Source organism: Tinamus guttatus, unplaced genomic scaffold (assembly GCF_059628265.1).
Source record: "Tinamus guttatus ecotype Peru unplaced genomic scaffold, ASM5962826v1 Tinamus_guttatus_pri_ptg000803l, whole genome shotgun sequence".
NCBI classification, from domain to species: Eukaryota; Metazoa; Chordata; class Aves; order Tinamiformes; family Tinamidae; genus Tinamus; species Tinamus guttatus.
This window is the reverse complement of record NW_028289337.1, coordinates 131,270-149,605: the sequence shown is the minus strand read 5'-3', so window position 1 is coordinate 149,605 and position 18,336 is coordinate 131,270. Positions and strand designations below refer to the sequence as shown.

General features: G+C 48.2%; 1 protein-coding gene across 1 annotated transcript in view; it reads left to right on the top strand.

Moving 5' to 3' along the window:
* Positions 1 to 17,288: 17,288 nt before the first annotated feature.
* Positions 17,289 to 18,336, top strand: part of PIGG (phosphatidylinositol glycan anchor biosynthesis class G (EMM blood group)) — a 75,300-nt gene continuing 74,252 nt past the window's right edge. The window contains exon 1 of the mRNA XM_088537520.1: positions 17,289 to 17,448. Within this exon, the coding sequence (XP_088393646.1) occupies positions 17,289 to 17,448 (160 nt within the window). The remainder of the gene's footprint in view (positions 17,449 to 18,336) is intronic.

The following is an 18,336-nucleotide window of genomic DNA, read 5'->3' as shown; positions in this document are numbered from 1 at the left end:
CAATTTCTGACCAAGAAAAAATGAGATTTGTCATGCCATAAACGATGTTGTGCTGCGCGAGGTTCTCCACTGCCAAACCAGCCTGAGAGCTGATGGGATAGAAATTTGCAAATTCGGGATGTACTTTATAGTTGCTCAGATCAAATAGTTATCTATTAACATTTGTCTGCAATAGGGTGCATGTATATGTGTATGTATATATGTATATATACACATATATTCAGTTACTGTGATTTCTTTTAAATATGGAGTCTGGGATCAGGAGAAAGGTGGTTATTCAGAGTGCAACTGTTTCAGTTGCTGCTCTACAGCAGTCTTAAATCTCAGGTTTCTCCTTCACAAAAATAGGTCACTTTGTGTCTAATTTAGAGTAAAGGAACAGAGCTTTCTTTACTGGAAGATATTTTTTGTCAGGCAGGGTCTGCCTCCATAGAACCTAAAGGTTTCTGCTGGTAGAATAGATGTTGGAGACTTGCCTGGCTTTCTACAGGTCTAAAGTAGGTGATATATTATGATAGGCTTAAAACCAGATGCATAGACCTGTAGAAACTGGCAGCTGTTCACTGCAGCACATTCAGGGACCTTAATATGAAGGGATTCACTTTCTAGTTCTTTCTAATTGTTCTTTTCTTGAATATGTGCATGATTAAAAAAAAATGGAGGAAAACTGCTTTGTATGCTTTGTAGTATTTTGGGTGATGACAACAGTTCTGTAGGGTTTTGTGCCCTTTTGTTTTCAATGTTTTCTTGGGCAGCAGAGAGGATCCTTAGGTGTGATCTTTAGTGGTGAGCAGGAAGAGTGTTTTATTTGGAACTGAAGATATCTTGAAACTGTCTTCCCTTTTTAAAAGCATGGAGAAACATGGAGTTCGGCCTGACCTCCTCTACCTTCCTCCTTTTCTGCTTTCTACTTAGTGGAGTTTGGGAAGAGACTCTGGGAATCCAGGATACTCCCACATCTTGGCAGTGCGTCAGTTTGCTTTGTGTTTAACTGGTGTTTAGCTGCGTTGTTGCATTCAAGAATGTACCAAGAGGGGGGTCAGTACAGCCCTTTGGATGGACTTCCATGTTTTAAGGAGTGTGAGCACAGTAAATGGAAGTGTTTTCTTCAGAATACAAAGCAGCATGAGGAGCAGGGTAGAAGTGGATTCATTTAAGGTTTCTGCATTATGTTTTTTCACTGGAATGTGGAAGAGGCAAGCTAAGGGGAACTTAGTGTAAGATTTCCTTGAGTCTTACAGTGCTGCCGTCAGGAGTTCTCTGGAAGGCAGAAGCCCAACAAGATCTCTTTGAGTTCATCTCGAAATAACCATTGGAAGTGGTAAAGGTGGAAGTGAGGCAACGCTGCTGCTTGTTTCTTGCACCACACTGTGCCTTCTGGACCGTGTCTGGGGTTTCTTTTGTCTGCTAAGGGAGCAGGAGTTTCACTGTTCTTTCCTGTGGCCTCACGGGATCAGGTTCTTAAAATGGGGTAGTCTGAGCCACTCCTGCAAAAACAAAGTGCAGACAACGCAATATGCATGGAGAGGAGAGAGGAACGCCTGGGCTCTGCCCCGCACGTGGGAGCTCCATCCCCTCATTCCCCCTTTGCGGACTTAGCGTAGGAGTGAGCCCTGCTCTCCTCAAAGCTGGGTCGAGGTGGGTAGGCAGAAACCTCTTCTGCTGCAAAACCCTCTGTTGCCTCCTTCTGCAGCCCGTTTAGAAGTGCTGCTGTCTCGTCACGGGCCAGGGGCAGTGCCAGGAGCTTGGCTTTTCTGAAGGCCTCGGTACGGAGGAGGCCTTGCAGAGCGAGATTTCCACCACTTCCTTCTGAAGTTGCTGGAGTTGCAGGATCGGGGGAGCTGGACAATGTAGCTGTGGAAATGGAGGTCTGTGAAGAAGAGAAACTCTTCTCTCCTTCAGAAGGAAGACTGCCAGATGAGGAGAAATGGAGTGTTTTTGGCTGTGTAGGGGAAAATTGGTTGGTTTCTTTAGCTCTGGGCTTGTCAGACTGGTATTTCCTACTGCTGCCAAATATGATGCAAGAGTAAGAGGAAGAAATTATTAGCAGCTAAGTACCTACATTCGCATTAAATCAGGCTGTTAATATTGCTAGTGGGTAGAGGCACGGGATGGGGGAAGAGTCCCCCTGCCCTGTCATTTGGGTGAAGTAGTTGGCTAAACAGCGGTAGCTTCTTCCAGGAAACATGAAAAGCCAAATCTGCAGCAATGCTGATAACAGAACACTCCAAGGCAACAGTGACAAAGTCTTTGGTGTTGCAGTGGTGAATGAGTGCTCATGAAATGCACGTTTTATCTCCATTTTCTTGCTGATGCTAGAAAGTTCCTGCAAAGTTGTCCTGCTGGGCATACAGTGAATTCCTTGCAGATTTTTTGCCTCAAAGCTGCATGCAGAGTATTAATATTTTGCACCAACGTAACTTGAGTTCGACCCTAACCAAGGTCTCGGCTGCCGTTTGGGGCTGCTGGGCTGAAAACACATTCCAGGTCCCGAGCCCAAAGGCAGCTCCTCGTCGGCAGCAGCGCGCGGACGCTCGCGTGGTCTCTGGCCACGGCACCCCTTGCTGCTCACAGGAAATACTTCAGGGGATGTTGCATAAATATGGGGATTTTGCTCTTTTGCGCTGCTCTGAATCGTCTGACAATTGCAGTGTGATCAGTGCTTTGTAAATATGTTCAAAACAGTCCTGTACAGTTGCATGTGCTTTACTGATCAGTTGATATTTTCTTCCCCCCTCTCGAGAGCTTGCAGGTGATGGACCTGCAGGAAGGAATGTGTAATTCCCCCATTCCCCAGCACCTGACGCTGCCTCGTTTGAGCTGTCGTTCTCATCTTGGTCAATCCTACAGTTTCTGCTTGCTCTCTGTTCGGGTGAGCTCCCTGTGGACAGCGGCCTAGGCTGCACCCAACCTTAAACCGCATGCTCCAAAAATAAAAACTCACTCATTTCATGAAGGATGCAATTTTTTTTTTTTGTCATGAAAGCTTTTATTACTAACAGAGGATTAAGAGGCATTGTGAGAGCTCCTGAAACCCTCTTTAGTGGAATGTACTGTATATTTGCTATTTAGACTCCTAGAAGCAATTGTCATCTCCATGATGAAGACTTAGCTTGCTCTGAGATCCTTACTGTAACTACCTGTAGTTGTGATTGTACTTTCTATACCCGTGACTTTTCTGGTTTGGGGTGGGTGGAAGGACAGAATAGATATTCAAGTCCTATTTTTGCCATCTTTCATCAGGAAATGCAATGTACCGGGTAATTTTGCTACTAGTGAAATCAATCTATACTTATATGTATATAAAGGTAATATAGTCAAATTAATCCTTGTTTAAAAAAGAAAAATGAATAGTTTTAATGTTTGGCACAATGTCCTGGAAAAGATTTTGCTTTGAAATGTATTATGACTTAACCAGTGATCAATTAAACCAAACCAAATGATTTTGCCTGTTTGTTTTTTAGCAAGGGAAAAAGATGAGCTGAAGATACCTCAAAGCCTTTTCACTGCTTTTTATTTTATTCTTACTTTTTTTTATACCAAAACAATGTATGGGCCCTTAGAGAAATAGCTGTCACCGAGGCCAACAGCCTGACGGGTCTGCAGGATTTGAGGGAATGTTGGAGAAGGAAGAGTGGGATGCAGGCAGTGGCTGTGCTCCCGGTGCCAGGAGGCCCCTGTATTACCCTGAGCCTCCCCGGCAGGGATGGAAGCAGCCAGAGCCTTGGGATTGGGAACACGGCCCGTGAGGACACGCGGAGCGTAGTGTGTTGTGGTGGGAACACACAGAGACGTGGCAGCACAGGGTGGGCCCCAGCTCCCCAAGGAAAACGGTGGGAAACGGGAAGTGCCCGGGCAAGATCCAAGGAGGACGTTGGTGAAGGAGACACCCCGCTTTCCAGCCGTGCCTGGTGCGTGTCGTGAGTGCGGCAGTGCTCATGGATCACGACCTGCTTCACTGCGGCTCTCGCCCTGGTGTGGGGGAACCCCAAGCTGTGGGGAAAGAGGAGCTTGGGTTCCTGGGCCTCCCCGTGGCAGACTCACCCAGACTTACCTGCAGCTCCAGCTGGGCTGGGTGGGTTGTAATGACATAGCGGGGCCTAAAACTCAACATAAAATCAAATAAAATTCTATATATAATATCTCAAATATATATTGACAAAAACAATATAAAATTCAATAAAAAATCAAATGAAAGGCAAGGATAAGAAGGCAGCAGAAACGTTGCCGTCCTGCAGTGCTATGTGACGCAGCCTGTGGCAGCTCTCGGGTCTGCAGCATCCGTCCCTTCTGGTTTGGGCAGGGGATGCAGCGTGTCCTGCGTCGGTCCTGCCTGCTGCCCAACACGGGAGGAACACGGGACCCTTTCTACACGCAGTACGGCAGCGCTCAGCAAAACGCTCCGAAGGAGGTGAAATGGAGAACGCAACGCAAACTTCTTTGGCAGGATAACTTGCTTGCAGCACAGGCTGGCTACGAACAAGAGGGATTTTTGCACATCCTGTAATCTCCGAGATTACTGCCCATCTTCCTGGATGGCCTCTGCTCCTAAGGGAAAGTCTTGGGCATAGAGAAAACTTGACTGTAAATCTCTCTGCTCTGTATTTGGCAGCAGTTTCTTGGTGCTGTGACAGATTGCTCAGCTTGATCCTAAAGCTGATTTTAATCATGAGCCCCTTAAAAAATTCAGGATTGCAGCTGTTACCAGTTTTTATTCCTTGTGTATGAAATCAACCGAAATACCTGCCTCTGAATTTTGAGCAATCCTTGGTGACTTTGGAAAGAGGAATATTCTGTTGTGGACTAACTTGAATAGCAGGTACCACAGAAACACTTCAAGAAGCAAAGAGCATCAGACTAACTGTACATGATGCCTGCCAATGCAGAAATGCCATGCATGCAGCGTGCTCCCTTTTCCCTAATTTAGTGGTTGCCTCCATCAGGTCAGCTCCTGACAGACTCTCGGCAACTTGTCTAATCCCTGTTAGCTGCATCCTGTCAATTTCAGTATAAACTTAAAAAATATCAGGTAATGTTGACAGCCGTTGATGGAGCACTTGACCCCGGGCCTTTCCCGTCATCACCGTTCCCTTTCCAGCGCTCCACCCTGCAACTGGCCTTGACCAAAAGAGCAATGGAGTTAGGAGACTTCACTGATGATCAGCAACGCAGAGCTGACACCTAAAGAAATGGGCAGCAGCCTGCAGTCAGGAGTAGCTGTCATCGGTCCCATGGCTCCTCCTTCCCCACTGTTTGCACTGATCCTCGCTGGGGTCTGTGCTAGAGGCGAACAAGGGGCTGGGTTTATTGCTGGGATGTGTCCGCTGCAGGAGCTGGGCTCCCACATGTGTTTAGATGGGCTGGATTAGGACGCGCTCTCCAAGCACGGGACATTTTGCATGATTTCTGTCTGGTCAAACCAATTTTTGATACATCGCATCACAAAGGCTGTGTGGCTGCACTTGCCTGCCTTCCTTTGCCATAAAACCAGGAATATACGCAGGCTAACAGAAAAGGCCCCCGTTTTGCTTCATCAACAACATTGATTTTGTTTTTCACAACTATCTTCCTTGCAACGCAAGACTCTCCACCTCCTTTCTCCAGGCTTTTCTACAGCTCCTCCCTGGAACCTGACATCCATTACACTGGATGGTGGAAAATCCCATCTACTGCCCTGTCCCCCCAGGCACCTGCTTCCCTGTAGGGCTGCTCCCTCCGCTGGATGCTCCTGCCTGCAGGAAGGATTAATTGCAGGAGCAATCCCATTCCCGGCTTTCCATTGCCATCTGCTGGCAGACGGGCATTGGCAGAGCCGATTCCTTTGGAATCGCGGGAGCGGCGGAGCCACGAAGCGCTGAACACTCACCCCTGTGCTGGGAGAGGCTCTGCCCCGGGCCGCGTTTCCTGCCCAAACAGCCCCGTGCGCCAGCAGCATGGCGGGAGGTTTCACCCCTGTGCAGGAAAGAACCACAGAGGGGCTGAGGTTGGAGGGATCTCTGGAGATCATCTAGTCCAACCCCCTGCTCCAGCAGGGACACCCAGAGCACGTGGCACAGGGTGGCATCCAGGTGGGTTTGAAGATCTCCAGAGAAGGAGACTCCACAGCCTCTCTGGGCAGCCTGTTCCAGGGCTCTGTCACCCTCACAGGAAAGAAGTTCTTCCTCACATGGAGGTGGAACTGCCTGGGTTTCAACTTGTACCAGTTACCCCTCGTCCTGTCACTGGCCACCACAGGGAAGAGTCTGGCCCCATTCTCGCTACAATCACCCCTCAGGTACTTGAGCATATTGATCAATCTTCCCTTCTCCAGGCTAACCAGGCCCAGCTCACTTAGTCTTTCCTCATACGGTAGATGCTCCAGTCCCTTCACCATCTTGGTCGCTCTGCGCTGGACCCTCTCCAGAAGCTCTGCAGAATTCAGCCAAAGTCACAGCAGCCCCCAAATCACTGATGCCACTAATAGGCCTTAAAAGCCTTGAGCCAGGCCCTCTGGGAGCATTGGAAAGTGACAGATCAAGCGTGTTGTTATGTACAGTAAATAAGATAGATGAGCTTTAGCTACGGGTTTGGTAGCCGTGCAGCGGACGCGGTTCTGTGATCGTGGCGCCAGGCGATCGGCGTCACGAGATTCCTCCTGATGGCCACTGCTCTGATCCATACAGGCACCTAATACTGACTCTCTCCTACACACAGCAAAAATAGACCAAAATGCAAATCTATTCCCCAAAAGCCCTCTTCCAGCACGTGTATTTATTAGCTGTGCAGGAGCAGGCGGAGAAGGACGTGGCAAAACAGCAGAAGACAAAGCCAAACCTTATCCAGGCACATGAAGCTGAACTGCACGTGCGCTGAAAACTGTCCCTGCATCAGTTTTAATGATCCCCAGAGGATTGTGGCCGAAGGCCATGCCCACATGCTGCCCTTGACCACGTCCTGGCCCCGGACTCCTCACCATGCCTTGTCAAAGGAAGTTACTAAAATTTAACACGAGTGAGAACAAGTATTTTTTTCCATAGGCTTCTCTCAGAAGCAGCTTTAAGCTCAAGATGAATTTTTGCAGAAGCTCATTCAGGAGCTTGGAGCAAAGAAGAAGAATGGGGCGAGCCCAGGGCATAAGCCATCCAAGGGAGAAACGCACACCTGTACAAGGTGAGCAAAACCTGGCAGAAGTTAGGCAATAATGCAACAAAAAAAGCAGCGCAAGGCCACGGACAAGCCGCTGCTATCTGCTCATCAGGTAATTTTGCTGTTGCAGCGAGGACAAATTACACAACAGGTACCTGATCATCCTAGGCTACACCCTAAGTTGCAGGTGCAGCTGACGTGTCCTGAATAATTCTGCAGATAGAGCCGCAGCCAAACAAGGACGGGTTCAAGGACAGAAGGGCCTGACAAGCCCATGGGCCTGTGATAAACGTTGAGGCTGTTACGAGCACGTGGCAGCACCAAAGTGGGCCACAGGGTCACAGTATCTCGGTGACAAAAAGCAAGTGCAAACCCTGTTAGCACCCAAAATTTCAGAAATTCCCCAGGTATTTTGTGGTTATGTTGTGGCTGGTGAGCACCCATCTTCCCCTGTAATGAATATCCAGGAGTCGACATGTTTGAAGTCCTTCATGTAGCCTATAACCCTTAGACGTCGCAATGGGAGATCAATACTTCTAATGACTCAAGCAATTTCTCAAAAAAGAAAAAAAAAAAAAACCCAAATCCCTCGGATTTGGCATCTTTGGCATGGGGAGTTTTGCTGTGCTCCCCACTCTTGGGGATGTTCACTGGTTTGGGACAGTTTTGCTCTCGTGTTAGAGGTCTGGCTGGCCACCCCGGAGCGCGTTGGTCTGGTGCCGATGAGCACGAGCAGGAACGCGGGCGGGCAGGGCCTGGCTTTCAGGCACGCTGTTTTGGGGGCATTCCCTGCTTGTCCACCTGTCTGGCCATTTGCAGCTGCTTGCAATATCGGTGATTTTTCATTTTTTCCAGGGTACAGCATTTGAGGATTCCTCTGGCACTAAGCACAACAGCAGAGTTCAGATTTTTAGTCACAAATGCCATTTAAGTAGCATGTAGTTTTACAAAGCTTCAGCTTGATTTCGCTCAATCTGGTGCTTCTTGCTGTTGTTGTTCTTCCCTTAGACTTCCGCAGCTGCTCTTGCTGGCTGTTTTCCATGCAGCTCCATGCCAGGCAGGGCTCTCCATCCTCTCCTTGGTCTCCATGGGGGCCTTTGGCTGGCGGGCGGCTGCACCTGCATTTCCTGCAGGTGGAAACCCTGGGCTCGGGCAGATACAAAACACCCTACAAAACACCACATTTAGCGCCTTTCTTACTTTCCAACACCCCGACGGGTCCCTGGGGATGCATCCCGTCGCAAGCCCGGTGCATCCAGGATGCTCCAGGTGCATCCTTTGGAATAGCGGCCAGGGGTGACGCACCCGTTCCAACAGCAGGACCCGATGCTGGGCTGGCATCACCTGCTTCCCAGGAGAGGCTGGTCGGCCGAAGAGCAGGGAGACGCGGAGCACGTTGGGGATGCTCCAGGAGGGAGATAAGCGGTGGCGCCGGGCTGGCATTGAGGACAAAAGAACCGCAAGCGAAAGGGGCTCCCTTGTTCTGCATAACAAACAAACAAGCAGAAGGAAAAGGGGATGCGTTAAGTCTGTTCATGAAATAATTAGCGTTTCCAAGTGTGTCCTAATTTCAGACAAAAGCGAAAATACAACAAGATGAACGGAAAATGATGGGTTATGCTGGTGGAACAAGGCGCTTTAATTGAGGCAGATGGGCCCAGATGTTTCCTCCCACTCTCTGAGTGGAATGATCACCTATTCAGAGGGAAATGTTGTGGAAGAGACTGTAACAAAGATGCAAAAGGAAATTTTCCTCAAGCAATGATTTCATTAAGGGGACTTCAGGCAGCTCTTACCGCTCTTTTGAGGCTAACGGAGTATGAAAATAGGAACATTTGAAGGCTGACTTAGAGGTGCTTACACTGCTAACACTTCACTTTGCATTTTGATCTAAGGAAGTCTTTGTAATCAGTCTCCTCTCCCATCAGCTGCCTTTGACTCCAGGTTTGCTCTCGGCCATCCGCTCTCCCCACTCCTTGCTAATGCCTCTTTTGCTTCTTTTGGCATATCAACTTTCCTGATAAGCTGGGTATTTAATAGCAGATACTTTTCATCCTAATCCTTTCCTCAGAGCCTGGGTTTGAAATTTCACTTGAGAAGAAGAGCTTTTTATCACGGCAGCGCTTGACGGGCTTAACCTACACCCAGGTCTTTGAAGAGTGGTGAAGGGCTCCCCGCTCCGCTGCAGCCACTAGGGGATTTTTGTGGACGCATTCCCAGAAAAAAAAAAAAAAAAAAAAGGAGATTAAAGACTATGACGCTCCCACTCTGCCTAGACAACAGGGAGACACTGAGGCCATGGGGTCCGCACAGGTCTGGACAAGGGGATGCCTGATCCATCCATCCCAGGTGCTCCCTTGCCAGTCAGCACGTGCTCCCGTAGTCCTCATCCTCCTGGATGCGGAGCTGAGGTGGGAGGAGAAGAAATGAGGAATTTTAGCTCTGCCCTGGGTCCTGGTATGTGAATTAATGCCAAGAAGCTCTAGCGAGCTAGGCCCATCCCTGCATGTCGTAGCTGCTCCTCTTCTGCTTGATACCTGCTGGCTTCCAAAATCCCTCTCCTCTTGATGGGAGGGAGGCGCTTTGTCTCCACCTCTCTCTTGAGTGTGTTTCTAAGGGGGGGTTAGTTGCAGGAAAAAAAAGAAAAAAAAAACAGGAGCCATGGTAGTCCCCAATATTTGGGATGCTGATGCAGGAGGATGGAGCATGATCCCACCCCGATGCACCCGCCAAACGATCCTGGCACTTCTCCTGCTCCAGCGGGGCCACACAAAAATGCAACGGATCTGCCTCAGAATCTGCCTCAGAATCTGCCTCCCTCGGCCCAGAGGTTCATTTGGAAACTGGCCCCGCGGATGGGCAGCAGCGCCCGGCGCGCGCGGCCGGGACGCGGGGACGACCCGCGTGTGGTGGCGCCGAGTGTCGTGCCGGGCCCTCAAGGTCGTTCCCCCCTTGACGGTCCCAGGGGCTCCCTTTGGTCTTGTTTTTGCCTTTGAAAGGCAGGGAGCCCTTGAACGCTAATCAAAGCCACTTTGAAACAGAGAAATAAAGGGAGATCTGCCTGAGAGCGAGCTTCCACACGGCGCTGATTCCCCGGCTGGTGTGCGGGGACCCTCCTGAGAGGGACTCGTGCTGAAACACGAGATCTCCCTCCCTAAACCGGCCTCCCGGGGTGCTCTGGAAGCAGGAACGTCCCTCTGGGGCTGAGGCCGGACACGTTTTGGGGCTCTTGCACGCGTGGGAGGCAAGAAGTGTCTGCACCTACCATTCCACATCCAGCGTATTTAAATGCCGGGTGGTTCATGGGGCCGCAGAGCATGTGCTGCTGCTTAAGGCAATTTCTTGGCATCTGATCTCTGGGTGAGAACTGAGCTTCAGGATTTTGCTCTGGAGAAGCCAAGCATTTCAAGGAAAATTAAATTAACAGTAATGTACTGAAAACAGGCGCTGTGTAGTGCAGCAGGTGAATTGAACTGAGCACAGTGTAAATATTACACTGAATAAATAATATGTGATATGAATATGTGATACAAAATCTATAAATAAAATATAAGGCAATACTTGTACTGAAAAATTTGCAATCTTGGAGATGTTAAAACACAGTGAATGAGTAACCAGGCATTGTGCAAGCTTTAGAGGTAGTCTAGTTTTGTTACTTTTGTTATTTTGCTTTTTTGTGAACCAGTCCAGCTTTCCAACTGGAGGTCGGTTTCAGTCAACAGGGAGTAAAATAAAAACCAGCCAAAAAAAAAAAGAAAAAAAATCCTGTATTCCTACAGCTTTATATCACAGACCACTTCCTCCAATTCCTCTTTTCTTATTTTATCTAGCTTAGGCTGAAAGCCTTAGCTGCATATAAAGCTCATTATGTTTCAAACATAGGTCCTCTAGAAGAGATGCAGAAAAATTGTCACTTTTTGGATACGGATATGCCCCATTGGGGTAGGAGCAGCCTCTCTGAGGTGTGTTTTACAGCACACTGCACTGCAGAGCTGGAACCTGCAGATCTAGGATCAGTGCAGGACTTCCAGCATGATCCAGCTCCCAACGCACACTCTTTTTGTTTGTTTGTTTGTTTTTCCCAGCAAGTCCAAATTCCTGCCCGCTGTGGCCATTTCACTGCAGTCCTTAAGTGAAAGCACTGGGATGAATTTTAAAATACTTGGGATAAAGGCAGGAACACTGTGCTCTAGAGGCTTTGCAAAATAAACTAGGTAGCACTAAAACAGCGCTCAGCAGCATTACATAAACACGAAGCTTTGGAAGGGTCTCTGCCTCGGTGCTTTGCTCCCGGCCCTCACTCCTGCTCCATGTTGTCTCCTGCTCCCTCCCAGTTCCCAATGAGAAATCCCTTGCACTGAAATACCGCCACGGAGCTGCTGCTGATGTTGAGCTCCAGCATTTACCGACCTGCTGGTGCTCCTCTCGGGGACACCTTTTCTCTGTGAATCAGCAAATCTAGGGAAACCTCCCAAAGGACAGAGTTCAGTCCATTAAGTGCCCTGCCTTTTCCTCGTCCTGTTCTTACATCCCCAGATGGCACAATCACGTGGTTTTACGTGGGATTTTTTTATTTGCTTCTGTCCTTTTAAGTCTATTAGCAGCGTACAGTTTTTGAAGAAGTGCTATGTATTCTTCCATATAGAGAGAAGGGCTGCTTCCTAGGACCAGGCTTGGTGACTGGGTTTAATTATCTCTCAATGGGTTTTTTTTTTAATTGAGTCTCACCCACACAAATGGTTTCTTTTCTTTTCTTTTTTTTTTCTTTTTTTTTTTCTTTTGAATGTCTGTATTTCAGAATGCTCCACACTCCTCAAACTATCCCATGACATAGTTTTTTCTCCCTCACCTTGAGTATCCTACAAGCATTGCCAGCAGCAAGACGCTGAAAGCAGGAGCCTGCTCTACCTGGATAGCTGGCATATCCTAAAAAGTTGTTCAGATCTCTGAGTCTCTAAATTTCCACACTTCTCCTATGAAGGGTATTTGTATTTCTTCACCTTTCCCTACTTATTTTCTACTATTCCCATTGTTAGTTCATAGTCCAACTATTCAAAATTAATTAATTAATTAATAATAATAGAGTACTTCACTAGCTTTTTCTCCAAGTAGACTTGCAAAAGCTAATGAGAGAGCTCTAACCCGTTAATTGTAACTAACTGCTCTGCAAAGTTGCTAGCACTAGGATTTGACAAAAAGCCAACAGCATTTTCATTGCTGCATTTTGTATCCAGGAAGAGGATAAGGGAATAGATAGATGTAGGGTAACAGGATGGACGGAAATGTCTGGGGAGAGAAGCAGAGCGGTCCAGTCCTCAGGGGAGCAGGTTCAGGACTGATCGTGGTGTCCTTTGGTACCTCACTCGTTTATATATTCCCTAGTGATCCTGGCACAAGAAGTCATGCTGGATTATTTCAGGAGATGAAGGCAACAAAGGTTTTGCCTGAGATTTAGTAACTGGGAGCTGCAAGAATAAGCTCTAGCAGCAGGAAATCTTGGTGTATCTCAGAATCACAGAGTGGTTGAGGTTGGCAGGGACCTCTAGAGATCATCTAGTCCAACCCCCTGCTCCAGCAGGGACACCCAGAGCACGTGGCACAGGGTGGCATCCAGGCAGGTTTGGAAGATCTCCAGAGAAGGAGACTCCACAGCCTCTCTGGGCAGCCTGTTCCAGAGCTCTGTCACCCTCACAGGGAACAAGCTCTTCCTCACATGGAGTTGGAATTTGCTGTATCTCATCACTTGGAATCACAGCAGAGCCAATGCAGGATGTGTGAGGGCAGGCTCAGGCCTTTGGTGGGGTGCGGTTGTGAAGAAGGCCGACAGACCTGTTTCAAGCAGAGAACAAGGAGGCTCTCTGGGGCATAAATACCCTAGTGACGCCCCAAATCCTGCGTGCTGGTCACTCGTGCTGCCAAAAGGAGGGCTCGTGTGAGGAATCCTGGCCCTGGTGGGTGCTGCCCAGCAAGATGGGGCCCAGGGGGGTGTTTGTGTCCTCTAGGAAGGCGCAGAGGGGCCGAGGAGCAGCCAGGACAGAGCAGAGCTGAGCTGGATGAGGCTCAGAGCTGGTGCGGGAACAAGGGAGCACCAACACACTGAGGGTGGGAATTAGCAGCTTTCAGGCAATTGCAGATTATCCTTTTGGGAGAGCCTACGAAGCCCAAATAGCAACAAGATGGAGTATGGCGGTTCTATGGAAGACACAACACAATCGTTGAGGACAGTTCCTGTTACTCAATGGCTCCTCCTTACCCCCTTTGCTGTGCAATTTGCTAAAAAAAAGACATGTAACTTGTGATAGCCAGTTCTTGGTTGAGATGAGCCTTACAGTAGCTGTACTGAGCGTGAATCTGACACCTCTGAGGGTCTGAGTTATATCAGTGTTGCTAGTGAAAAAAAAAGAATAAAATAGGGGAAAAAAAAAGTCTTTATTCTGCAACCCCCAGGTGTAGCTGTAACACTGTGCGGTTTTAATGTCCTAGATATGCCGGTAATTAATCTCACAGCCCAGTCTGTAGCTGTTTAAACAGCAGCTGGTAATTGGGAGAGTTCTGTTTCACCGAATGAGAATACTCACATGCCCCTTCTATTAGTAGAGGTATCCAAAGGATGGAATATCAATTTGATTAAGGACTTTATAGAAATCTCATCTTCTGTGACAGTTCTTGATTGTTAGAGTAATTCTTATGCTCACTGAAAGCTTTCAAAAAGCTCATTAAGGAAAGGACATAAAATAGCCCTTGTTTCGTTTCTGACACTTAAGGATAATTGTGACCTTTGAAAATCTTACAGAAGCTCAGCCAATTTCAGCGCAGCCGTTGTCCAGGTCCAATTCCCTACCTGCACTTTGAGAAAATATGCACCATGAGTATGCTAAAATCAGCTGGAGATCTTGCTTAAGTTTTATTTCACTTGATGGATGTGCCAGAAGCTGTTCTGGAAATGAAAGAAAACTTAGACTAGAAAACTCAGAGTGCTTACTAAAGCAGCATAGCTTAGCATCTTGCACTGGATACTGGGTCTGCTTTCTCTAGACATGTGATTTCTAGCCCCTAGCCCCATCCTGTAAATATGTAGCCTCTCTACAATCACCAGTGTGCCCACGATGCTGATCAGTGGTGCTTGCAACTGAGGCAAGACATTCTAGATATTGCTGGAAGAGATCTGATCTGAAAGCGTAAAAGAGCTCAATATTTCCTCTGAGCATTTACGGATGCCTTCGACAAGGCTCTGCCTCATTGATTACCTTTGGGAGCCAGAGCACAGGTAAGTTACTGTTTTTTCCAGTTCACAAACTCTTTTCTTGACCTCCCTGCAACCATGGACATGGGTCTGTAAGAGCCCTAGTGTAGCCTCATCTTCCCCCTTGGTACTGACCTGCCTGATTTACAACAATTTAATTAACAGAGCACATACTTTGGTTAGAAAATGCGCTCTAAATGTCTGATAGCCTTTTTTTTTTCCTTCCTGCTTCAATATAAAGAGTTGAATAGCATTTGAGTGTTTCAATGAGCAGGGATGTGAATGCTGGCGCGAGGCACCGCGTTCATTCGCAGCGCAAAGCAGCGGAGAGCAGATCTCCCTCCTGCAAACAAGCGCTCCCGGTAAGCGGTGTCACAGGAGAGAAGCTGGCTTCTGAAGCAGGAAACATTACAGATTTGTGGGTTTAATGTAAAGAACATTGTGGTGTTTAGCAGCTAAGAAATATCTGGGCTTAGAGAGTAAATCAAAGGCAGTTACTGCACATCTGGTGCCTGCAGGTGAATTTCAGAGCTAATTCATTCCTAAGTGACAAGCTGTGCCCTAACAAGAGGAGAACATTAGAGGAAACAGAAAAAGGCTTGGCTAGGATTCCTTGTTTGGGAGTGTTATTTTGGTTAATTCATGCTTCATGGATGAACGCAATTTTATTTCTAACAACTTGAGCAATTATCTTTATCACCATTTTTTTTTTTCACAGGGACCGAGGCACAGAGGATCCCTGCGCTGCAATAACCCAGCTCAGGGGGACAAGGACTGTGTGACTGAGAAAAGCTCCCCCACACTAAGCAGCTGCTGGGACACCTACTCCTCTGCCTACCTAGAGATGGATGAAGTTATCAGGAGGAGCAGGGGAGAGAGGGAGAGATTTTATTTTTTATTAGGGAGCAGAGGAGAACAGGGGAGACTGTGGGATCGAAGGATGCAAGATATGAAGGTAAAATTAGATGGAGGAGAGATTTCGGTCAATTTTGTTGCGTAAAATGAAGACTTGGCAGCTGTGTGATGCAGCTGGCTCCTTCTCTCACTGCCTGCCCTAAAGTGCCTGGTATTACCCCTCCTCTTGGGGTAATACTACCCTTATATACAATATATTCCTCCTACATTACCTAGTAGTCAGTGGACCTGATGTTTCAGTATATGGCATTTCGGGCACTCAGACATGCCAAATCAGTCCATTTGCTGAAGCGGCTTTAGAATTTTTCCTTGGAAATCTGCTCTATTTTCACCTGTGACCCTCTGGGTCCCTCAATTCTGAATCCCTTGAGCTCTGCCAGGGTGGGCTCCAAAGTACCCAGAAGTGTGTGCACCTGTAGAAAGACATACCATCTTTTATTAGACGTCAATAACACTACTGTGTATATATACATATATATATATATTCCTTTGCTATTTAACTCTCTTGTCTTGTACATGCAGAAATCTCCATTTCGTCTCAAGCTTGACGGCTACTGCGACTTGGGTAACAGAGTTTACAATAACGGTTCTTCCATACAGCCTCCTGCCTCATCCACCTCTGGAGATTTTGCCATGCGCCAGCATGAGGATAGAGATTCACACTTCAGGGAACAGTCCTAGCTGACTTTTTATCTGATGTTTTGCCACGGGTTAAACCAGCAGAGACCCAAAATACATTGAAACTGCAAGGCGCTGAGGGATGGAGAGCTGATAGGAGAAAAAAAAATTACCAAGTGTCCTTCTGGATATCTAGTTACAGAGTAATGCTTTCAGAGTCACAGATCACATTGAAGAGTATATTTTTTTAATTGTTTACCTTAGAATTTATGCCAAATACACCCCGTATATATATATAAAAAAACAGCTCTTGCTTATGCCAGCCATTGTTTTTGTGGCTATCCACCTTCCTACTCCTCTTATGTATTGCCAAGTGCCATATTCAGTGTGCTAGTAGTAAGTTTAACAAGAATCATTCTATTTACAGAAATCACCTTCATGAGAAAGTAACATTTCTGCCCTTGTCAATTTCGGAAGGAATCGGCAGGTTTCACACTCCCTACACCTAATCCTGTTAAATTAGGACCAGGCTTCAGAGGGATTGCAAAAAGCAAGACAGTGAAGAGCAGATCCCTGCAAGTTACTAACTCAAGAGCGGATATAGAGACCAGAGAGCAAAATTAACTACGCAGGAATCATTCAAAAAAACCTTAACTTGGACCAGGGAAAAGAAGAACATGGAACCGATGAGGGTTTGAAACCAGAGGTTTGGGCATCTTTTATTTTATTTCACTTTTGCTGCTGTTATTTAGTTGCTGCAGCAGAAGAAAAAAAACCTCGGGCGTTTAGAGCGGCATGAGCTGTACAGCACAAAGCGGGCACTGAGGGGGAAAAGGTGATGCTGGTGATGGAACCAACGTTCACTTAGTGTTTTCATGGCAACTAGGTCTGGGAAAAAATATTTTTCTATATATATCATATATCTATAATTATATTATATAAATAAATATAATATATATAAATAAGTTGGTATATATATTATATATAGAATATTAAATATATACATATAATTTTATTTATATATTTATGTGTCGCTCCAAGCGCCTGTCAGGCCGTGCGCTCCCGCGAAGGCCGCGCGCAGGCGCGGAATGTCCGCTGCGCCGCCCCGTAGCGAGCGGCGAGGCCTGCCGGGAGCCGTAGTCCCCTCCCTTGCTGACTTGCTATTGGCTCGAGCGCGGCACTTTCCTTCCGGTTGGGCACGCCGCCGAGGGTTGGTTGGCCCGATAGCCAATAGCAGGGCCCTGTTGAGCGGCACGCCGCTCGCTGATTGGCCGGGGGCGGGGGAGGGGCGGGGCGTCGCCGCACTCCGCCCCGGAGAGCTGTTGGTGCGGGGCCTGGCGGAGCGGCCGCCGCCGCCGGGGCGCGGCGGGGCGGGGGAGGGGGCGGGATGCGGCTGCGCTCGGGGGTCTTCGCCTCCTCGTGCCTCCTCGTGGAGGCCCTGGGGGTGGCCTTGTTCCTACGGGGCTTCTTCCCGCTGCCCGTCAGGTCCCTGCCCCGCAGCGAGGCCCGCCGGGAGCCTCCCGCCGAACCGGCGCCGCCCGGCTCAGGTAACCACAGCAACCCGCCCCCCCGTCACCACGGCAACCGGCCCCGCGGGCCCCGCCCCCTTACCCCTTCTCCACGGCAACCGGCCCCGCCCGGCAGGTTTGTCCACGCCCCCGTCACCGCGGCAACCGGCGCCGCGGGCCACGCCCCCACGCGCGTCTCCACGGCAACCGGCGCCGCCCGCTCGCGGTCGGGGAGTATTGTTGGATGGCGCAACAGCAGTTTTGGGTGTAAAACGCCCGTTTTCGTGTCACCTGCTTACGAGCAGCCTGCGACTGTGTCTAAAACTATGAAATTTGGGGCGGGATGGCTTAAGATGCCAAGAAAAAGCGGTAAGGAAGGAGGGTTGTGTGGTTCGGAGCGTAACGTCCTGACATCGTTTGGGGCAGATCGCTGAAAGGAGGCAAATCTGGAAGCTTCCCAGCGGAAGCTGCCGAAGGGCAGTTTGTTTTTAGACTGGGGAGCACTAAAACTGCAGGGGATACTAGGTGGGCTGCGCTGTGGAGATTTCTGGAAATACTCAGAGAAAGATGGAGTGACAGTACAGAAGATTTGGCCCTGGTTACAACAACAGGCTCTTGGGTTAGAATTTGCTTATGGAATGATCTCTTGATCTGGTAAATGTGCCCTGGAGGTGGGAGTTGCTTGTGAAACGAGGACACAGGAGGCTTTAGGTGCATTCTTGAGCTGTTTAAAATGTAATTTTGTTTCAGTCATTCACACCTTGCTCCTGGGGCACGTAATAAAAGTTGTGGAGTTGCCTGCTTACTAGTGACTTACTAGTAAGTAACGTGCTTACTTGTAGCATGTCACTGCACACCATTGGTTTCTGGTAGAACCAATGTTTCTGTTTATTTCTTGCACCAGTAAAGCTTCATTTCAAGTAACTG